General features: G+C 48.1%; 2 protein-coding genes and 1 pseudogene across 7 annotated transcripts in view; 2 read left to right on the top strand and 1 right to left on the bottom strand.

Annotated features, from left to right (window-relative positions):
* Window positions 1–895: 895 nt before the first annotated feature.
* Window positions 896–15,073, top strand: LOC121442591 (potassium voltage-gated channel subfamily D member 1). 2 transcript variants are annotated; one of them, XM_041644184.1, is made up of 6 exons: window positions 896–2,142; window positions 8,240–8,402; window positions 8,496–8,579; window positions 8,667–8,765; window positions 9,158–9,408; window positions 13,150–15,073. In XM_041644184.1, the coding sequence occupies exons 1-6, from the start codon at window positions 1,022–1,024 to the stop codon at window positions 13,385–13,387; spliced, it is 1,956 nt and encodes a 651-aa protein (XP_041500118.1). In that variant the 5' UTR covers window positions 896–1,021; the 3' UTR covers window positions 13,388–15,073. The 2 variants fall into 2 exon arrangements, with proteins under 2 accessions (XP_041500118.1, XP_041500119.1); XM_041644185.1 differs by lacking the exon at window positions 8,496–8,579.
* Window positions 10,388–11,186, bottom strand: LOC121442592 (annotated as a pseudogene).
* A 2,992-nt stretch (window positions 15,074–18,065) lies between the features above and the next one.
* The window catches only part of LOC121442593 (OTU domain-containing protein 5), a 30,772-nt gene continuing 26,326 nt past the window's right edge, over window positions 18,066–22,511 (top strand). Inside the window, exons 1-2 of one of the 5 annotated variants that reach the window (XM_041644189.1) lie at window positions 18,067–19,233; window positions 19,363–19,475. In XM_041644189.1, the coding sequence (XP_041500123.1) occupies window positions 18,882–19,233; window positions 19,363–19,475 (465 nt within the window). In that variant the 5' untranslated portion in view covers window positions 18,067–18,881. Of the gene's footprint in view, window positions 19,476–22,511 lie in introns of all 5 variants that reach the window. The other 4 variants (XM_041644190.1, XM_041644188.1, XM_041644186.1 and 1 more) reach the window with 4 other exon arrangements.

Here is a 22,511-nt window from a genome sequence, read left to right as displayed (position 1 = left end):
CCTTCCTCTTTGCATAGTCTTTTGCGAGTTTCTTGTGTGCTCAGGGGGCTATACCCAACTTCAGTCCAGTTGAGTATTGGCCCTTTGGGATTCCCCACATCCTCCCTTTCCTCATTCAGAGCTCTTGATAGGGACCAGGCTTCCTAAGCCCCATCCAGGGAACCTCTCTGCTGCATATCCCCTGGCCTCTTAAAAAATAAGCTAGTCCCATATACCACTTTAGCTATCCCCCTTTCTCAATCCTCTTTAGAGGGCCCTCACCTCTGCTACTTTCCCCGGAACTCCTGGAGATTGTAGACACATCCTCCAGGCTATTCTTGGCAGCACTAGTCACTCCCCAGACACTTTTTAGTATCTTTACAACCTCCCGCTGTCTAGCCACCCTTGAGATGCTCCAGTCCCCTTTATTGATCTGCAAGGGGGCTCCAACCCAGGCATCTTTTCCCATCAGTCTTCTGGGCGTGGACAGTCCTTCAGCCTCTTTCAAACATCTCTGGTCCTGTTCTCCAACTCTCTGAATGCCTCTATCTGCCTCCTCTTCAGCTCAACCGAGGGGTTCCAGGTCCTTCTTTATTGGGAAGTCTTGTGAGTGTGAACAACCCCCCACCTATGTCTTGGTCCCTCTGAACACCCTCAGACATCTCTCAGGAATGTGTTGACTTTAGATTCATCTCAGTCTTTCTAGACTTGAGGATCCTTCTTGGTTCCTCTAGCACTTTAACCCCTTCTTAGTCCCCTAGAAACCCCCAATACTCCCCAAGCGCCTGTCTGTCTCTCTACTTCCTCCTCCTCTGGTTCCTATTGGTTTCTCTCTCTCTCTCTCTCTCTCTCTCTCTCTCTCTCTCTCTCTCTCTCTCTCTCCACACACACACACACACACACACACACACACACACACACACACATCAGTTTCCTTGTCTGGGTAGCCCAGGGTCTCTCCAAGCCTCCTCCATCCTGGAGCTAGTCACATTCTCCTAAACATCACACCCCCAAGTCTCCTTGGGCCTGGGGGAGCTGCAGGATGGCGGCCGGTGTGGCCACATGGCTACCATTTGCAAGAGCTGCAGCAGTGGGCTGGCTGCCCTTAGCCCAGCAGCCCCTGCCCCCTGCACCGGAGGTGAAGGCATCCCGAGGTGATGAGGTACTGGTGGTGAATGTGAGCGGTCGGCGCTTTGAGACCTGGAAAAACACGCTGGATCGCTATCCAGACACATTGCTGGGCAGCTCAGAGAAGGAATTCTTCTACGATGCTGAATCAGGCGAGTACTTCTTTGATCGTGACCCAGACATGTTCCGGCACGTGCTGAACTTCTACCGCACAGGCCGGCTGCACTGCCCCAGGCAGGAGTGCATCCAGGCCTTTGACGAGGAGCTAGCCTTCTATGGCTTGGTACCAGAGCTTGTGGGCGACTGCTGTCTTGAAGAGTACAGGGACCGAAAGAAGGAGAATGCAGAGCGCCTGGCAGAAGACGAGGAGGCTGAGCAGGCCGGGGAAGGTCCAGCCCTTCCAGCAGGCAGCTCCCTGAGACAGCGACTCTGGAGGGCTTTCGAAAACCCACACACGAGCACTGCAGCACTCGTTTTCTACTATGTCACTGGCTTCTTCATAGCCGTGTCGGTCATCGCCAATGTAGTGGAGACCATCCCATGCCGTGGCCCTGCCCGGCGACCCACGAGAGAGCAACCCTGTGGTGACCGCTTCCCGACGGCCTTTTTCTGTATGGACACAGCCTGCGTACTCATATTCACCGGGGAATACCTTCTGCGGTTGTTTGCAGCCCCCAGCCGTTGCCGCTTCCTGCGCAGTGTGATGAGCCTCATCGATGTGGTAGCCATCCTGCCCTACTACATTGGGCTTTTTGTGCCCAAGAATGATGATGTCTCTGGTGCCTTCGTCACCCTACGTGTGTTCAGGGTTTTCAGAATCTTCAAATTCTCCAGACACTCCCAGGGCTTGCGGATTCTGGGCTACACCCTCAAGAGCTGTGCCTCCGAGTTGGGCTTTCTCCTCTTTTCCCTCACCATGGCCATCATCATCTTTGCGACTGTCATGTTCTATGCTGAGAAGGGCACTAGCAAGACCAACTTCACAAGCATCCCTGCTGCCTTCTGGTATACCATTGTTACCATGACCACACTTGGGTAAGTGTAGACCTTGAGCTGGGAGCTGGGTATCCAACTGCCAGACACATACCCTTTCTGTAACATTAAAAGGTTAGAACATACCTGTACGGTAACGAATGAATATCAAACCCAGAGCCTCACATGGAGGCTTCACACCTACAAAATATGTGCTGTGCCTCTGCCTGCCACCCCACTTTTGAGACAAGGTTGTTGTGCTATGTATAGCCCAGGCTAGGTTCAAACACATTACCTTCCTGCCTCCACTTCCCCATGGCTGGGATTACAGGTATATACATACCAGCATGCTTGGCTCCTTTATCTCCTTTTGAGCTCCAGTTTGCTAATCTATAAAAATTAAAAAAACTGGGACTGGAGAAATGGCTCAGCAGTTAAGAGTACATACTTCTTTTCTAGAGGACCCAAGTTTGGTTCCTAGCACTCAGGTTGGAGGGCTCACAACGGCCTGTTATTTGAGATCGAGGGTATCTGATGCCTCTGGCCACCCAGGCATCTGTGCAGTTGTGCACATGTCTGCACACATATACGTAAATTAAAAATAATAAAATAATAATAAATCATCTGTTTTTTTAGTTTTTTGAAACAGAATTTCGCTATGCAACCTTGGCTGGCCTGGGACTTGCTATGCATATCAAGCTGGCCTTGAACTCATAGAAATCTGCCCACCTCTGCCTCCAAAGTGCTGGGATTAAAGGTATGTGTCACTATGCCTAGCAAAATAAACCTCTTAAAATAAATTTTAGGGGGTTGTAGAGATGACTCACTGGTTAAGAGCACTTGCTGCTCTTGCAAAGGACCCAAGTTTGGTTCCCAGCATCCACATGGCAACTAACAACCATCTGCAATTCCAATTCCAGAGGGTCCTTTAAACTAACAGCCCAGCCAAGATGTACCCAGTCCTAAAGCCAGTGGGGGGGGGATTTCTGTGGCTCTGTGGCTGCTTCTAAAGGTAGTTCTTTTTTCTTTTTCTCTCTCTCTTTTATTTTTTTATTTATATATTTTTGTTGTTGTTGTTTTGAGACAGGGTTTCTCTGTGTAACAGTTCTGGCTGTCCTGGAACTCACTTTGTAGACTAGGCTGGCCTCGAATTCACAGAGATCCAACTGCTTCTGCCTCCTGAGTGCTGGGATTAAAGGTGTGCGCTACCACTGCCAGGCTTCTAAAGGTAGTTCTAACTAAATCTCTATCGTTCTAATAAAATTCAAGATTCAAAGGCTAGGGTGAAAACCTGCCAGCTCAGAGAATTAGAGTAACAGCTGGCTAACTTTGTCTCTTTGCTGGTGTCCTAGAAGCCAATCCCTTCCACACTACCCCAACTAAAACACACACACACACACACACACACACACACACACACACACACACACACACACACTAAGTTCCTCCTTGCTACTTTCTGTCAACCTCTTACTAACCCCGCCTCTCTGAGCCCAGGTTAATTTTATTTAATTAACGCAAATACAACACATCTTTACATAGTTATCAGATGCAGGATGAACAAATTTAACATATCTTTGCCTGGCTAAACAAATATTCTCCAACAGTACACAAATTTACATGCACGCAAAACACTCACAAATGTAAAGTAAAATATATCAATATTAATAAAGTAAAATTTAGCTTGGTTGGTGGGGCACACCTTTAATCACACCACCTTAGTAGAGACAGGCAGATCTCTGTAAATTCAAGGGCAGCCTGGTCTACACATCAGTTCCAGAACAGCCAAGGCTACACAATGAGATCCTATCTAAAAATATTTAGAGAAGTCAAGTGTGGTGGTGCAGGCTTTTAATCTCAGCATTTAGGATGCAGAGGCAGGCGGATCTCTTTGAGTTTGAGGCCAGCCTAGATTACATAGCAAGTTCCAACCCAATGAGGTTACATAGCATGGCCCTATCTTTAAAGTTTATAATCCCTCTCGGCTCTGAACGTATCTTGATTTTTCCAGGTTAGGCTTCAAAAATTGTCCATGTTGCTCTCATTTCTTGTCACACTCTCTCAGGGTCCCAGTTTCCTTCTCTTTTCTTTTAGATGCTGTGTAGCCCAGGCCTGCCTGGATTCACTGGATAGTCGGAGCTGGCCTCAGACTCAAAGCCTCCTAACTACTGGGATTGTAGGCATGAGCCACCGTGTTAGGCTTTAGGTTTCCCTCTTTGTAAAGTGGGAAATGAGAGCCTTAAGAGGATTCAGTGTGCCGGGTGGTGGTGGCACACGCCTTTAATCCCAGCACTCGGGAGGCAGAGGCAGGCGGATCTCTGTAAGTTCGAGACTAGCCTGGTCTATAGAGCTAGTTCCAGGACAGGCTCCAAAACCACAGAGAAACCCTGTCTCGAAAAACCAAAAAAAAAAAAAAAAAAAAAAAAGAGGATTCAGTGATACCACGTGAGTTCTCTGAATGTTTCTGGCGCAGGATATTTAGGTGCATGGCTTCTTGTCACCAAATTTTTCCATTTTGAACATGCATGCCATGATTTTTCAACCTTCTAAAACTGCTATATGACTGTATAGACACAGCCGCTGGGAGTTCGTGATTCCTTGATGTTTTCCAGAAGGTATTTTCAGCATTACTTTTGTATTGAGATAGATTTTTACCAAGTAGGCCAATCTGGTCTTGAACTCACCATCCATTTGCCTTTGCTTCCTGAGTGCTGGGACTCCGGGTCTATGGCACCCAGCTGACTATATCAGTTCTGTATTATTATAATAAATCAGTATTATTTTGGTTCTGTGAGACAGGGTTTCTCTGTGTAGCAGTCTTGGCTGTTCTGGAACCCACTCTGTAGATCAGACTGGCCTCGAACTCACAGAGATCCACCTGCTTCTGCCTCCCAAGTGCTGGGATGAGTATTATTTTTTACTGCCAATCCCTGAGAGGAAACAGTTGAGATAGATACAGATGGAATTGCCAAATTCATGATTTTTTTGTTCGTGGAGGGACATTATTGGGGCTTGAACCCAAGATCTCACCACAGTAGCCATAGGCTCTGCCCCAGCTTTCAGTGTTTTGTTTTGTGGCAGACTCTCAATTTGTACACCCAGGCTGGCCTCAGATTTACAATGATCCTATTCCTGCCTCTGTCTCCCAAATGCTGGGATTCTAGGCTTGTGTCACAATTCAAAGCTTCCTCTCTCTCTTTAACCCTGTGTGTGTGTGTGTGTGTGTGTGTGTGTGTGTGTGTGTGTGTTCACTTGCGTGTGTGCACGCGCGTGTGTGCTTTGAGCATGTACATGTAAGAATATGCATATGGAGGTCAGAGGACAACTTTGTAGTCTCTCCTTCCACCTTTACCTAGAGTCCAGGAAATTTGTTTTCTGTTTTTGTTTTTCAAGACAGGGTTTCTCTGTGTATCCCTGGCTGTCCTGGAACTCTGTAGACCAGGCTGGCCTCCACCTCAGAGATCCACCTGCCTTTGCCTCCTGAGTGCTGGGATTAAAAGTGTGCGCCACCACACTCTGCTACCTTTTAAACAATGTTTTATTTATTTTTCGAGAGAGGGTTTCTCTGTGTAGCCGTGGCTGTCTGGAACTCTCTCTGTAGATCAGGGTGGCTTTGAACTCACAGAGATCTGCCTGGCTGCCACCTTTATTTTTTTGAGACAGAACCGGAAGCTCATCCATTCAACTAGATTAGCTGACCAGTGCCACGCCTATCTCTGTCCTCCAGGGCTGGGATTCTAGGCACACATCTTGATACAGCTTTTACCATGGGTTCTGGAGATCTGAATTCAGGTTCTCATGCTTGCATGTACAACAGGTATTTACCAACTGAGCCATCTCCCCTGCCTCCTTCCAGTGCTTTTCAGACATTGGAAGGCAGATGCTGTGATTCTTCTCTAAATTCCCATCTCTAGGATTAAGTAGACTGTTGTCATTCAATGTCTGTAGAAAGAATGGTTGAATTTGTTCAGTACCCAATAGAAGTACAAAAGTTTCTAAGAAGTACAGATTAATTCTGCTTGGAAGTTCATGACTGGATCAAATCAATAAATATTGAGTACGAAGAACGAGTTAGCAGTAGGTATCTTGCTGTCTTTTGCCATATACTGTCCTCAGAACAATTGTGACGGTAGGTGTTCCTGTGGCACATAGGTGAGACATAGTCTGAGATGATTATCACATAGCTAGAAATGGCCAAGCTAGAGAGGTTCTGGGCACAGTCCTGAATGCTCAGAACAAATGAGAAGATCCGGAGATGTCGCTCAACTCATACAGTGCTCGCCTGGCACCTCTAAAGCTCTAGGTTGAATTTCCAGCACTCCATAAATTGAGCGGGATTACAGGTGCCTGTAATCCCAGTACACAGTGGGAGGTGGAAGCAAGAGGATCAGAAGTTCAAGGTCATCCTCAGACGTGTAGTAAGTTTGAGGTCTGCCTGGAGACCCTGTCTGAAGATTGCAGAGGCTGAATTTCTCAAAGGAGTTTCTGTTGGTCTCGTGGTTAGAAAAAAAAAGTGTGCTGTATGTTCCTGGGCAAATCAACTATGGCGCCTTCTCTGAGCTGGTTCTGCTCTTGTTCCATGGGAGAGTGATGGTTTGGAGGAAGGCAGGGTAGTTTTGAGGCTCCCTGTCTTTCTTTTTTAAAAGAAAAATAATTTATTTAACTTTATTTTTTGTGCATTGGTGTGAAGGTGTCTGGTCCCCTGGAATTGGAGTTAAATTATGAGCTGCCGTGTGGGTACTGGGCATTGAACCTGAGTCCTCTGGAAGAGCAGCCAGTGCTCTTAACCTCTGAGCCATCTCTCCAGCCCCTAAAATAACACACTTTTTTCTTTCTTTTTTTTCTTCCTCAAGAGATAGGGTTTCTCCGTATAGCCCTGGCTGTCCTGGAATTCTTGGAACTTTCTCTGTAGATCAGGCTAGCCGCAAACTCAGACATCTGCCTGCTTCTGCCTCCTGAGAGCTGGAATTAAAGGTGTGCACCACTACTGCTTGGAGGCTCCCTATCTTTCATAGGACGACACTTTCCAGGCTTCTTCTGGGGGATATTTGAAGGGGTCCTTCCTAAAGAATGTAGAGAAGCAAGTAAAACCAACAGACTGCTTCTGGAATACAGAGCCTCTCATCTGAACTGGAGAGGCGGGACTCTCTGACTCCTGAGCCATTTCTCTAGCCGCCAGGATCCTGTATTTGCTCTTTGTTTTCCCTTTTGCTGGTGTTAGTAGGTTTCCAGATGACAATGATGCCCAATTCATGGCTTCGATGAGAGCAGCAGACGGCAGAAACTGAAGGCAACCCCATTTCTCATTTGACCGCTACTGCTGGGGACCAGAGAAGTCGTTCTTCACATTTTGAATTGTTTGGTTTTTGAGTCAGGGTTTCTCTGTGTAGCCCTGGCTGTCCTGGAACTCACTCTGTAGACCAGGTGGGTCTCAAACTCAGAGATCACCTGCCTCTGCCTCCCAAGTGCTGGGATTAAAGGTGTGTGCTACCACTGCCTGTCTATTCTTCGCATCTTGAAGATTTATTTTTTACTAGTTTTAAATTATGTGTATAGTATGTGTCTGTGTGTGGGTATGTGCATGTGAGTGCAGGTTTCCCTGGAGTCCAGAAGAGGGCGTTGGATCCTCTGGTGCTGGAGTCACTGGTAGTTGTGAGCTGATTGACATGGATGCTGGACTTGGGTCCTCTACAAGGCCTAACCACTAAGCTATTTCCCTAGGCCCCGTTCTCCAGATTTTCAGTGTAAGGAACTGAAGCTGGGGCTAGGGCAATGGCTCACAACTTGCTGCTCACGACCATCCTTAGCTCCAGTTCCAGGATCTGACACTGTCTTCTGGATGCATGTGGTGCACATCCTTCCATGTAGGCAAACACTCATGCACAAAAAATAAAATGTAAAAAGAGCTGGGCGGTGATGGCATACCCCTTTAATCCCAAGGCAGAGGCAGGCAGATCTCTGAGTTCAAGGCCAGCCTGGACTACAGAGCAACACTCTCCAAAAACAAAAACAAAAACAAAAACTTTAAAAGAAAGAAAGAAACTGAAGCTCAGAGAGTACGTGTGTTTGGCCAAGTTTGCAGAACACATCAGGTGTGGGTGGGTGGAATCGGGGATTATTGAACACCTCTTCAACCTTGGCCTGCCTCTATCTTTTCCAGGTATGGAGACATGGTGCCTAGCACCATTGCTGGCAAAATTTTTGGGTCCATCTGCTCACTTAGTGGTGTCTTGGTCATTGCCTTGCCTGTACCAGTCATTGTGTCCAACTTTAGCCGCATCTACCATCAGAACCAGCGTGCTGACAAGCGCCGAGCACAGCAGGTAACTTTATCACCATTCCGAGCACCGTTCCTTACACCCTAAACCCGTCTGTCCCTGGTCTCACGTGTCTAATCTTTTGTCTCCTCTCTGTAGAAGGTGCGCCTGGCAAGAATCCGGTTGGCAAAGAGCGGCACCACCAATGCCTTCCTGCAGTATAAGCAAAATGGGGGCCTTGAGGTGGGGAGGTGCATTTATTGGGGTTAGGGGTGAGCAGGGTTGTGAGGGGAAGGTGCTCACTGCCTGTTTCTGCTCCGTCTCTTCCAGGATAGTGGCAGCGGGGAGGGACAGGCACTGTGTGTTCGGAGCCGTTCTGCTTTTGAACAGCAGCATCACCATTTGCTGCACTGTCTAGAGAAGACTACGGTGAGGCCAAACAAGATGTCACCTGGCAGGAGGGAGGTCTTTCTGGACACCGAGTTGCTTCCCTCACTGAGATGAAAGCCTTACCATGTAGTTGTGAACATCACATGGTGCTCCCTTTAAGAGACCGAGTCTTGTGGCAGATGCAGGTGATCTCAATGAGTTCGAGGCCAGCCTGATCTACATAGTGAATTCTAGGCCAGCCTGATCTACATAGTGAATTCTAGGCCAGCCAAGGCTACATAGGCTACACCTTGTCTCAAAAAAAGAGGCTTCTAGGATGGGCAAGGAAAGAAAAGGGAGAGTGAACGACTTTCTCTAAGCAAAGGTCTGGGAGTTGTATCGGTTTCCATGGCATGGGTTACCTTGTGATCCTGTTTACCTTCTGCCCACAGTGTCATGAGTTCACAGATGAGCTAACCTTCAGTGAGGCTCTTGGAGCTGTCTCCCTGGGTGGTCGCACCAGCCGTAGTACCTCAGTGTCTTCCCAGCCAATGGGGCCTGGCAGCCTGTTATCATCTTGCTGCCCTAGAAGGGTCAAGCGTCGAGCCATCCGCCTTGCCAACTCCACTGCTTTGGTCAGCCGTGGCAGCATGCAGGAGCTAGACACTCTAGCAGGGCTTCGGAGGAGCCCTGCCCCTCAGAGGTAAGTGCCGGGCTCACCTGTTTGTCCACCATTAGAAAGTGCAGAATTTGAGCCATGGGTTTGAGATTTCATGACTGTAGGCCTAGCAAGTCAAGCCCAAAACCAGATTCCTCTGGGCACGGATCTTGAGTTTGTCTTGGAAACCCCTCATGTTTCAAAATTTTAAGACAGGGTCTTGCTTTGTGTATAGGCCAAGTTGACCTTCAGTTTATGCTAATTCAGCTCCAGCCATCAGGTGGTAGAAAATACTCGAACATCACTACGCTTTGTTCTTCATTCTTTTCAATACTTACTGAGTAATAGCAGTGGCATATTCTATGGCCGACTAGTCATTCAGGAAGCTACGGCAGGAGGATCTCTTGAGCTGGGGATGTTGCTCAATGATAAACATTTGCCTAATATGAAGGAAGCCTTAGGTTCCACCCAATACACACACACACACACACACACACACACATGGGCTTGGGGAGTGAATCCGTGTGTCCTGAAACTTACATTTTAATAGGAAAAAACATTTAACAAACAAGTTTACAGATGACATACTGAATCAAACATTTGAAAGTAGCAAGCTGAAAAATAAATCAGGAACAGTGGCCAGAGACTACTGAGCAGAGGATGATACAGGGGTTCCTTTTAGATTTATTTTCAATTCTGTGTCTGTGTATGGGTATGTGCATGTGATTGTAGGTGCCCATAGAAGCCCTAGGCTTTAGGTCCTTAAGAGTTACAGTTATAGAAGGTTATGAACTGCCTGATGTGGTTGCTAGGAACCACAGTTTGGAAGAGCAGTACTCAGTCACTGAGCCATCTCTCTAGCTGTAGGCAGGCTTTCGTCGAGATCGCAGGTCAGCTCTGTCCCGACAGCCAGCTTCCAAATAACCATGCAGAGACTCATCATTGATTATAAATGCTCAGCCAAGAGCTTAGGCTTGTTACTATTAGCTCTTACAACTTAGATTAGCCCATATTTCTTTTTTTTTTTCCAATTTTTATTTAGAAAACCAAATCCAGGTTCTGGTGCTCCCCCATTCCCTCCCCCACCCCAGCCATAATTTAAATAACTTAGAGACAGAGTGGGAGGGGATAGAACAGAAGGAAGAAAGGAGAAGAGCCCACTACAGTCGCCTTAGTGCCCGCTTCTTATCCAACTTTTTCTTGGCTGCCAACTTCTTATCTCGCTCGCCTGCGTGTTTCTTGGCCATGGGACCCTCAGCTCCTCCCAGGACTCCTGGGGTCATAGGGTCAGTGGAGGCTGTAGCCCCACTTCCCATGCCCCGGGTAGCCTCAGCCCTCCCACTGCTGGAGCCACCTGCACCCCCATGGATCTCTGTGAGCAGTCGAGCCCAAGCAGCATACTCTTCATAGTTCTCCAAGAGCAGGCGGCTAGCCTCCTCGTTGAGTGCAGACTCTGGGTTAGGGTGGATCAGCAGGCACTTGATGGTCAGCAACACATGTCGAATGCCCAACTCAGCTGTCCAGTCCCTCTTGAGCACATTGACACAGATCTCACCATTGGCCCCCACATTTGGGTGGAAGATCTTGGTCAGGAAGTAGCCCTTGGGTGGAGAGGCAGGGAAATCCTTGCCCAGTAGGAGCTTCCTACAGAACAGACCTCCAGCATAGGGGGTGCCCTCAGGGCCCTCGATGGTAACCTGCAGGTCCGTGTGATCCTCCTCATTGGGGAAGACTTTAATGCCATCAGGTGGGTCGGCCATCAGTGTTGTCACCTCCTTGTACACTAGGCGTAGTCCATATTTCTTATCTACACTCTGTCACATGGTGGCACCTTTTTCAGCACGGTTCATCTTTCTTCTCTCTCCTCGCAATTCTCCAGACTCTGCCCGTCTTCTGCCGAGCTTCCTCTCAGTCCGGCTCTCCCACCTAACCCCTTTTTGCCTAGCTACCGGCCATTCAGTCATTTATTAGAGCAATGAGAGCAACAGATATTCACAGTGTACAAAGATTGTTCCACAGCAAGCAGCCTCGCTGCTTTCAGGTTGGGCGTGGTGGCACACACCTTTAATCCCAACACCCTGGAGACAGAGGTAACCTAATCTCTCTGAATTCAAGGCCAGCCTCGTTTATATAGTCAGTTCCAAGCTAGCCAGGGCTACCTAGTGAGAAGTGTCTCAAAAATAAGAACGGTCTTTCTTAGTACTGGGAATGGACCTGGGGTCTCACAAATGTTAGTTAAATATTCTACCACTGAGCCATGCGCAGTTTTAGTAGTGTGGTCACGAAAAGCTTTTTTTTTTCTTTCTTTTTTTTTTTGAGACAAGGTTTATCTGTAGCTTTGGAGCCTGACCTGGAACTAGCTCTTGTAGACCAGGCTGGCCTTGAACTCACAGAGATCCGCCTGCCTCTGCCACCCAAGTGCTGGGATTAAAGGCGTGTACCACCACTGCCCGGCTACAAAAAGCTATTTGGGGGCTAAAGATGGCTTAGTGGTTAAGAGCACTGGTTGTTCTTGAAGAGGACCTGGGTTTGGTTTCTAGAGCTCATATATGATGGTTCACAGCTATCTCTGCCTCCACTTTTAGAGGATCTGATGCCCTCTTCTGACCTCCATAGGCCCCAGGCATGCTGTGGTACATAAACACACATGCAGGCAAATCACTTATGCACATAAAGTAAAACAAAATAATCTAAAAGAAAATCTTCTTTTAAAGAAAAGAAAACTTTTCTGAAATGGTGTCCGAGTCCAGGTCTAAAGAAGGTAAGGGAGTAAGCCATACATGTAACTAGAGGAAGCGCTTTCCAGGCCGTGTCCCGCTGTGCAAATGCCATGAAGCCTCTGTACATCGGAGGTCTGGCAAGGAAACTACTCTGGGCAGAGTGGGAAGTCGGGGACAGGCAAGAAGGCAGACAGTCAGAAAGGAATGAGGACTCAGTTTTATAGATCCTAGTGTAGACATTTTAGCTTTTTGTTTGTTCTGTTTGGTTTTGAAGTAGGGTCTCACTATGTATGCAGCCTAAGCTAGCCTCAAGCTCAGGGTCTGCCTGCCTTAGCCTCTTGAGTGCCAGAATTAGTGGTGTGTGTCACTATTACCTATTCCTATTATAGATCCTTGTAATAGTTTTGGCATTGTTAAAAACAATAGAGGGACTAGGGAGGCGGCCCTGCTTAAGAGTACTTATTGAGTCGGGCAGTGTTGGCACACACCTTTAATCCCAGCACTGTGGCGGCAGAGGCAGGTGGATCTCTGTGAGTTCAAGGCCAGGCTGGTCTACAGAGTGAGTTCCAGGATAGGCTCCAAAGCTACAGAGAAACCCGGTCTCGAAAAACAAAACAAACGAACAACAACAACAACAAAAAGAGTACTTATTGCTTTTGTAGAGAATCTGGGTTCAGTTCATAGAAGCACCCACATAGTGGTGGCTCATAACCACCTATAACTCCAGTTTCAGTGATTCGATGCATGAAGTACTCAGACAAACATGGCAAGGATCTGGATTTATTCCCCAACATCACAAAAAGTGTGTGTGTGTGTGTGTGTGTGTGTGTGTGTATACCCTATGTCCAGGCACTTTTTTTGGTGTGGTAAAATGTGATCACAATTTGAACCTAAGACCAGTTAGTTGACTGCAGAATGGACCTCCTTTACCGTAATTGAGGATGCAGGAAGAATTTGTAGCACAGTGCAAGGGACCAAGTAGGTGCTTCATCAATGTGACAATTGGTGTGGCAATTATCAAGATGACTTTTTAAGAGTATTCCATCTTCCCTACCCCTGTTCACAGCCGCTCAAGCCTCAATGCCAAGCCTCATGACAGCCTTGACCTGAACTGTGATAGCCGGGACTTCGTGGCTGCCATCATCAGTATCCCCACCCCTCCTGCCAACACACCAGATGAGAGTCAACCTTCCTCCCCTGGTGGTGGTGGTGTCAGTGGTGGCCGAAGCAACCCTACCCTCAGGAACTCCAGCTTGGGTACCCCCTGCCTCCTTCCTGAGACTGTGAAGATCTCTTCCCTGTGAGGGATGGGTCTGCCCACTCAGAGGGCCTCTTAATTTTTGGGAACTCCTTTCCAAAGCCATATTTGGGAGAGGCAAAGAGGGGCAGACCTGGGGACCCCTTATGCTCCCTGCCAAGAACTATGCAATGGAGTTTCATGGAATGGCCCATCTGGTGGGGAAGTAGCTAGGGCATGGGAAACAATTTTCCTAACAGGAGCTGAAGCACTGGGACTTCATAGGTCCTGGCCTCCTTGCCTCAGCATGCCGGGACTGGCCTCTCTCTCCTAACCTGGCCTCTTGCATGCTCCTCCCTTGGGCCCTCAGAGGCAGGTTAAAGTGCTCTGTAGTCTAACATTTGAGGTCTGGCCTGACAAGAAGAGATTAGAGTTCCTCTTCTCTTTGGTTGTGCTGTGCAAGTTCGAGGGTTCAGAAAAGAGAACCCTCAACTCTAATTTTGCCTATAGTGGGCAAGGTCTTTGCCCTTCACCAGGCCCAGCACTTCCCAGATTTGGAAGCTGTGGGCTGGCTTAATGGGCTGTGGCCTCTGGAGTGACCCACTACCCCAAGCTTTGGCTGAGGGCTCAGGCTGCTTCTCCTAACACAGAGATAGCACAAACACCACCACCTGCTTCCCTGGCTGCTGGAAATGAGTTCCTGCCACCTGCCCTCTGCTGGGCCTCCAGCAAACTCTAGCAATAGCAGCTGCTGCCGTAACCATATGCAAAGCCTCCGAGCGATTTGCTGCAGCATATACATCTGCCCCAATCAGATGGGCCACATCTAACTACTTTCTTCTCTGGTGTTTTTTTTCTTCGGTTGGTCTGGATTCTGGACCTGCTGAGATAAGAGCCTGGCACCCAGCTCGAGCAGGGCTGGGTTTTGAGATCATGGGCTGACTCTGTCGTCTTGGGCAGGAGTCCAGAAGTGTAGGCAGAAGCCTGGGTTGTTTCTGAACCCTGGGAGAGACAGAAGAGACTTCTTGATTGCCTCCTCCTGTAATTTCCACATAGTCTTCTCCTCTCTCTCTTGGGTCACCTGCTGGATCTGTGCTCTCAGACTGAAATTTCACGTCATCTCAGGTTCCCTGTCTCCCAGCTCTGCCCCCCACCCCGAAGCCTGCAGCTGACAAAGATGAAGTCTTCATCAGTCAATAAAACTTAAGAGGAGAGATGTGGATTGAGCATCTACTGACTCTGGATTGACTTTGAGGGCTTGGCTTAGGGGTTAAGGACACTCTGGTCTCAATTTCTTTCAACAGTGAAGGGGCTGATGTGGGTAGAAGTATGGGGTATGGGAGGCGGATGGCTACTGATGTATTCTTGAATGAAGATGAGGATCATGGAGAAATGAAAGAAGGTGATAGGAAGAGTTGGTCTCTGGAGGCAGTAAAGCAGGCCAAAGGGTACTAAGACTGATGTATCTTGGGATTTTTTCCAAGACAGGGTTTCTCTGTATAGGCCTGGCTGTTCTGGAATTAGCTCTATAGACTAGGCTGACCTTGAACTCAAGAGATCTTCGTGCCTCTGTCTCATGAATACTGGGATTAAAGGCATATGCCACCATGCCCAGTGGTGTACCACGGATATTAATCTATTCCAAGTCCTTCATTCACAGATGGAGAAACCAAGATCCAGAGCAACATTGTTGTTACTTAGAGGGGTAAAAGCTCATGTTTTCTGATAGCAAAACCCTACACATTTAACCCTAATAAAATTATTTCTGAGTTTGTTATATCCTCCTTTGTCATGGATGTCCCCTACATTCACTCCTGGATGCTGGCCACGCCAGGCTAGTATGTGACTGAGCTCTGTAGAAGACTGCGAAGACAAATAGTGGATTCAGACTGCCATGTTTCAAGCCTTGAGTGAGAGGATCAACTTTTGTGTCAGGTCGCTAATTTGAAATAGATTTTTTGTTTGTTTTAGTTTTTGTTTTTGTTTTCTGAGACAGGGTTTCCCTGTGTAGCTTTGGAGTTTGTTTTGGAATTTGCTCTGTAGACCAGGGTGGTCTTGAACTCACAGAGATCCACCTGCCTCTACATCTCAAGTGCTGGGATTAAAGGCCTGTGCCACCACTGCCCGGCCAGTAGTTTTTTTGTTTGTTTGTTTGTTTTTTTGGTTTTTCGAGACAGGGTTTCTCTGTGGCTTTGGAGCCTGTCCTGGAACTAGCTCTGTAGACCAGGCTGGTCTCAAACTCACAGAGATCCGCCTGCCTCTGCCTCCCGAGTGCTGGGATTAAAGGCGTGCGCCACCATCGCCCGGCTCGGCCAGTAGTTTTTTAATCATCAAATATTTATTAACTGCCCATCATGTAGTAGCACTATGATACAATGATGGGCAAAGAGGCATTACTATGTTTAATATACAGAGTTGCGCATGGAAGGCAGAGAAGCAATTCCAATACGAGGTGGTGGAACTAAGAGTGATGAATTATAGAAACATAGATGGCAAGGTAACCTAAACTAGCTATCATAAGATTTGTATGTATACAAGGAGTTGGAGTTAGGCAAGAGAGGAAAGGCTGAAAATGTGGGTGGAGGGCACAGTGTGTCCAATGATCTGGAGGCTAGAGAGTGAGCTCAATGCCTTTGGGGAACTGAAAGTAGTTCAGTCTAACTGGGAAGGAGGGTGCAAGGCTGAAGGGAGGGAAGTAGATAGTACAGGTTGCAAAAGGCCTTGCATAAGGGGGGACCACTGAAGACTCAGAAACAGGGAAGTCATTAAGTTTCCATTTCAGAAGGATAATTTTGGCCATGAGGTAAAAGTTATGGAGAAAAAGTCTTGAGTGAAGGAGACTCCGTCAAGGACTTTTGTGATAGTCCATTTGGTAGGGGATGTTGGCTTGCCTATTTTGATAGCAATAGAATTCAAAAGTTGTTGCTCGGGAAGCAGAGGCAGGCAGATCTCTGTGAGTTCGAGGCTAGCCTGGTCTACAGAGCAAATTCCAGGACAGTCTTCCAAAGCTACACAGAGAAACTCTGTCTCAAAACCAAACCAAGCCAAACTAAAGAAAGTCATGAAATTCCAGGGATAGAATTAGCAGGACTTGGAATTGACAGGCAAATGGGAATTGGAGAAGAGGAAGCTGTCAAATTTGACTCAGGTTTCTGGTTTGGGTAATAACTGGTGGAGGGGTTGTTTTGCTATTAAAGGACACATGAAAGCTTTTACTACAATGTCAGGTATATAGTTAAGTATTGGATGAAGGCTAGTCTAGTTTTAGGCGGGTAGTGCTGAGCAGATATCCTGTAGGCAATGAGATATGTGTCCAAAGACAACCATAAGACAAGTCGGTATAATGTTCATCAGCATTGGGCAGAAATCCCTGAATACGGAAGTCCCAGGAGATATGAGTCTTCTCAGGAACAGAAAACATCACTAGGACCTGTATGTACCCACGTATTACTGATGCCTTTCGGAGAAAAGCTTCTGTTAGGGTTAGCATCTGAAGGGAGGTGGTTAGGTGGTCTTTCTGTTTCCTCCAAAATATTTTTTGTTGGAGACAGGGTCACCATGTAGTCCTGGCTAGCCTTGAACTCTCTCTCTTTAAAATTATTTTATATGTATTGGTGTTTTGTCTACATGCATGTGTTTGCATCACTAGCATGCCTACAGCAGGCTGAGGCAAAAAGAGGTTTTCAGATCCCTGGGACTGGAGTTTCAGATGGTTGTGAACCACCATGTGGGTGCTGGAAATTGAAACTGCTCTGGAAGAGCAAATGCATGTTCTCTCTCTCTCTCCCCCCCCCCCCCAGGTTTTTTCAGACTGGGTTTCTCTGTGTAGCTTTGAGCTTTGGTGACTGTCCTGGAATGAGCTCTTATAGATCATACTGGCCTAGAACTCACAGAGATCTTTCTGTCTCTGCCTCCTGAGTGCTGGGATTAAAGGCGTGCGCCACCACCACCTGGCTGAGAAAATACTCTTAACCACTTAGCTGTCTTTTTAGCCCCTGGCTTTGAGCTCTTGATTGTCCTGCCTGAACTTCCAGAACGATGATAACCCATTGCTGATATTGCGCTTTGGATAGGAAATCTTAAAAGGGACAATGATTTGCAAAAGTTTCCATGTGTGCCTAGAACCGAGGTTTTCCTTCTACGGAATCAAAGTCCAGGATCCTTCTCCCACATTACCATAGATTCTAATTTATGTAGCACTTACTGTGCGCCATGCACAGAACCAGGCCATTTATTGGCATTAATTTCTAACACAGAAATTATTGCTGTTTTACAGAGAACTAGAAATAGAGGATGGATCAGGTGTTAACTAACTTGCTCCAAATACTCAAACATTAAGGGTCACGCTAGTAGCGTTCTAGCTGCTCAATATCAAGGATTTTGCCAACACCACTGGGAGACACTAGCTGCTGACAGTGTTGATTTGTAAACTTTCTCTTTTCCTGAGTAAACTAGGATGGGGGGGGGGGGCGGTGCAAGTGGCGATAAAGGCTGTTCCGCGCCTGCGCAATAGCCATGGGCTTGAGGAGGTCAACGTGAGGCTAAGAAGGCGGAGGTGACAGAGAAGGCGTGTCTTTCCTCCAAACACTATCCGTAGGGTGCATGTCTATCTAGCGGTTGGCCGATCTGAAATGATGGGCAGAATCGTTAAGCCAATCACCGCAAGATTATGTTTGTTGTCAGGGTGAAGCAGGGTGCCGCCTTTTCCGGTTTACAGGTGGGTAGTACCGGACGTGATGACAGAGGGGATGATACGCTCTGGGAATGTTGATAGTTTCCAATGAGTGTGTTCTGAGTTCCAGATGGGCTCCTTGAGGAAACGGGGTGTACTGTTCGCGAGGCCCGCCATTTTGTTTGTTTATAGTACCGCTGCCTGTGGGTTAGGACCTTGGAGGAAATAAAGAACAGAACGGAACCGACGAGAAAAGCTGGGAACACGGCTACAGACTTTGAAATTTGAGACGGAGGACACGAGAGAGAGAGAGAGAGAGAGAGAGAGAGAGAGAGAGAGAGAGAGAGAGAGAGAGAGAGAGAGAGAGAGAGAGAGAGCGCTCATCCCTGATTGGCTCGTGCGTGTTGTCAAGGCTTTACGCAGCTTCTTCAATTGGTTGACATGTGCCGTTGGGACCGCGGCGACGATTTTGCCCACGTACTTCCGTAAAAGAGACCGGGTTGTGTCCCGCTGCGCGTGCGCATAGCCCGGGAGGCCCCACCCGGTAGTTCAAGAACCTGTGTAGGGGCGGGGCGAAGAGGTGCTTGTTTTGGTTGTGTTTCCTTTGAAGCTGAATCCCGGAACAAGGTAGCAATAAGCTTGGCTGGACTTGGAGGGAGAAAAAGCTACAACAAGTTCGTCTCTGTACCATCCTATTGGACCTCACATCCGGGATCTCCTCCGGGCGTGACCTGCGTACTGCCTACGGTTCTCGAACCGGTGTGCCGGTCTCTTTATCCAGGCCTCTCTGTTCCCATCGTGCTTCGCGCACAACAGTAGCCCCCTCATCCGGGTTCTCTCCCGGCGTTCTCCGCGACTGGTTTGCTGTGGGGTACTTGGCGGTGCCGCCATGACTATTCTCCCCAAAAAGAAGCCGCCACCTCCCGACACTGACCCGGCTAACGAACCGCCGCCGCCCGGGCCGCTGCCCCCAGCGCCTCGACGCGGTGGGGGTGTGGGCGTGGGCGGCGGCGGCACGGGCGTGGGTGGAGGAGAACGCGACCGTGACTCCGGCGTCGTGGGGGCTCGTCCCCGGGCTTCACCACCACCTCAGGGCCCACTACCGGGGCCGCCTGGTGCTCTTCATCGTTGGGCACTAGCCGTGCCGCCTGGTGCAGTGGCGGGCCCTCGGCCACAGCAGGCTTCTCCACCTCCTTGTGGGGGCCCTGGTGGCCCCGGCGGCGGTCCTGGTGACGCTCTTGGTGCGGCAACTGCGGGGGTGGGCGCGGCAGGGGTGGTGGTGGGCGTGGGTGGTGCTGTGGGCGTGGGCGGCTGCTGCTCGGGCCCGGGGCACAGCAAGCGGCGGCGTCAAGCTCCCGGCGTTGGCGCAGTTGGCGGGGGCAGTCCGGAGCGTGAAGAGGTCGGAGCAGGCTACAACAGTGAAGACGAATATGAAGCTGCCGCGGCACGAATCGAGGCCATGGATCCTGCCACTGTGGAACAGGTAAGGGCTGGAAGGTGAGAGCACGGGAGTCCGCCAGACTGAAAAGGACCTAAGGAAGTGTTGTTTCAGATTGGTCCTAGAAATTTAGGTCTTGTTGCTGAACCTGATCTGGTGGAGAAGGCATGATGAAACCTCATTCCCCCGCTTCAAAGACAGTATTAGGGGCCCTAAGTACGCTAAGATACTTCTAGATGAGAACTTGGAGCTCTTTTGCACCCCATACTTGTCAGTCCTGGTCCTGGGGTCTCATCTGCATGACTGATGGTTGGAAGGCCCCAGGAGTCACAGGTAGGTTGGAGATCTCAGGTCTTGCTAAGGGACTTTGGGTCAGTGACTTTAAGAGCGTTTTTTTTTGGGGGGGGGGACGAGTCTGAGATTTTTCTCTCCAAACAACTCAGACAAGGAAGTGTACTTAAAGATAAGGTCTAAGCATACCCAAGAAACCTAAAACTTTAAAGAATCTGATATTCTTCATGTAGGAAGGACCCTTTTCGCCTTTGCAGAGTTGACAGGTCTGTTGACCAGCCATGCCCGTGACCTCCTCGGGAGTGTCAAGCATCTATTGAAGGACCTAGACCACCTCCTTGTAGAATTGAGGGTTTAGAGTAAACTCTCACACCTGTAGGTAGTGATTTTCAAAGCATCCCTCCAGGGATGTGAAACTTCTTCCAGGAAATAAAGTTCTCTAACCCTTGGAGACAAAGGCTGAAACCAATACCTAGGACCAGAGACTTCCTGTCTCATACCCTTTCTGAGTGACATTGGCTTGTATTTTCTATCAGTGGACTGATACCTGTGTCCTTGGAGACCAGGGTCTAGATTTCATCTCGGAGATGTGTTCTTTGCCTCCACCCCACCATTCAGTCACGGACCTGAGCCTTTCTTCAAATGAATGAGACTCAGAACTTTGGTTGATCTTGATGTAAAGACAAAGACCTCTTTGCTTATGGTCTGGGGTTTTACAGACTGGGCCTGTGGTCTCTTCAGGAGTGTGACACTTCTAGATGTTTCAGGCAAGAAGAGCTCTTAGGACATGCTTTCATTCAGACTGGTGTCTTTGCTCTTGGGGGAGTCATATATTCCCCTAAGGATATATGTCTTACTGATTGAAATTCACTTCAGGGAGTCAATATCCCATCTTCCCCCTTCAGTGAATCTAAAGACTTCTCTGATTCCCCAGGGGTTGAGCTGTTAATCTCTCAGGGAAATAAAAACTCGCAAGTCACTAAACACAGATTAAGTTTCTTGGAAAAAAACCCGAGGCTTCTCTCAGGAAGAGCTCCATCTCCCCTGGAGAACTCTCACCTATTGACTTTGCAGATGAGGTCCTAGAACCTCTGGGCCCTGTCCAATCCCTGCTTTGGAAACTCCAGCCTCAGGGCATGGACAGTTTGGAGACCCAGAGGTGTGTCAGAGTTCTGCTTCTAAACCTGCCTTCCAAGGCCTGAGGCTTTCTTTTCTGTGAAGGACATGAGAGTTTTCTTAGGAACAGGAGCTTCATATTCATACTCCTAAAGACTCATTCAAGAGCTAATGTCTGAAGTTCCTGCTCAAGGAATTTGAGGTGCTCTTTAGAGACAGGATGACATTTCCCACCAGGACTGAGTTGTGGCACTTTCTTTTGGGCATGATTATAGGTCCCTGAGGAACAGGAACTTAGTCTCTTTCCAAGGGCTTTCAGCATCACATCTGTTGTTTGAGGGATTGTTCTACTCCTTAGATTCTAAGTATATTCTTCATAGGAGTCTTTTAGGAACATAAGATTCTCTTTGGGGAGAACTTGAGGCTCAGGGACATTGGCAGCTTGGGCCTCTTACCTCTGAAACATTTCTCTCAGGGTCAAGAGGTTCTTTGCCTTGGGGACTGAGGCCTGCGTCCTTGCTTAGGCATGCAGCTCTCCTCCCAACATCTCAGGTGATTCTTTCTTACCAAGGAGAGGATGTGAAGTCATCGTGAGTATGGCGAGAGGCTTCTTCCTTTGAACAGAGAGGACCTGGGTGTTCTTTTCATAACAGTTCTTTGCCCTCAGGTCAGAGCCTACAAGGTTGTCAGATCCTGGGCCCAGAAGCCTGAGGCATCCCTCAAACTGGTAGAGATTCTGACTCATTTCATTTGTTGCTTCCTACTTCAATGGTCCTGATAATTTCTCTCACATCCATTTCCTTTGTCACATTTTTTTCTATTTTTCAGAGAACAGAGTGTGGTCTCAAATCTACTGTTCTTGTTCCTTTCTTATCATTTCTGACGGAACAAATCATCTGGATTCACAGATGTCAGGTCTGGGAGTTATGAATCCCTGATTCTTGTAAAGTCTGTTTGCCCCTTACAGAGCTATACATTCTTTGTTCCGGGGACAGAGAAGGTATGTTGTTTATGGAGATGCAAAAGGCAGTTTGCAGTTCTGCCCTTATATTCGTCCTCATAAGAACTTGGAAGTAAGATCTGATGGACTCCTAAAACTTACTCTTACCTATGACAGGGGAGAGGCTTTCTGTTCTGCTGTGGGACAAAGGGAAGATAGAGCTCCTCCTTTTCTTGCTGCCTTTCCTGGCCAAACATTGAGCCTTTTGGGGATGAGAAGAAGCGAGAATGGTTCTGCTACCCTAATCTTGGCCCACAACTGTTGCTGAAGATGTTTATAACTCAGGGGCTAGTTTGATACTGACAGAAGGGGATGATGATTAGTTTGGGTGGTGAATCTGGTTCCAGTTCTATGAATATATATTCATGTTCCCTTTAGGGTTCTCCAGGTACCTGGGGTCAGGGTGCTGGGGAGATGATGCCAGAGGGTTCCCTTTGGCATGGTCACCTTGCTGAGAGCCTGTCCACTGAAAACTGGCTTGTAAGCATCCTGAGCTAGGAGAGACCTCACAGAGATCTTGGAGAAAGGGGCATACATGCTGAGATAGTGGAAGATGCTAGGCTTAGCAGTGTAGTCAGTGTGTGGATCCTACTTCTCAGTCTGCATAGCTTCTGCTTCTCTCTGCAGTTTCCTTCCTTACTCTCTTGCTCATGTGCTGATGCATTGCCAGTTAG

This window comes from Microtus oregoni, unplaced genomic scaffold, assembly GCF_018167655.1.
Source record: "Microtus oregoni isolate MIOR12 unplaced genomic scaffold, Mior012 000092F_001, whole genome shotgun sequence".
NCBI lineage: Eukaryota > Metazoa > Chordata > Mammalia > Rodentia > Cricetidae > Microtus > Microtus oregoni.
The sequence above is the reverse complement of the archived record's forward strand: the minus strand, read 5'-3'. Positions and strand labels throughout refer to the sequence as shown.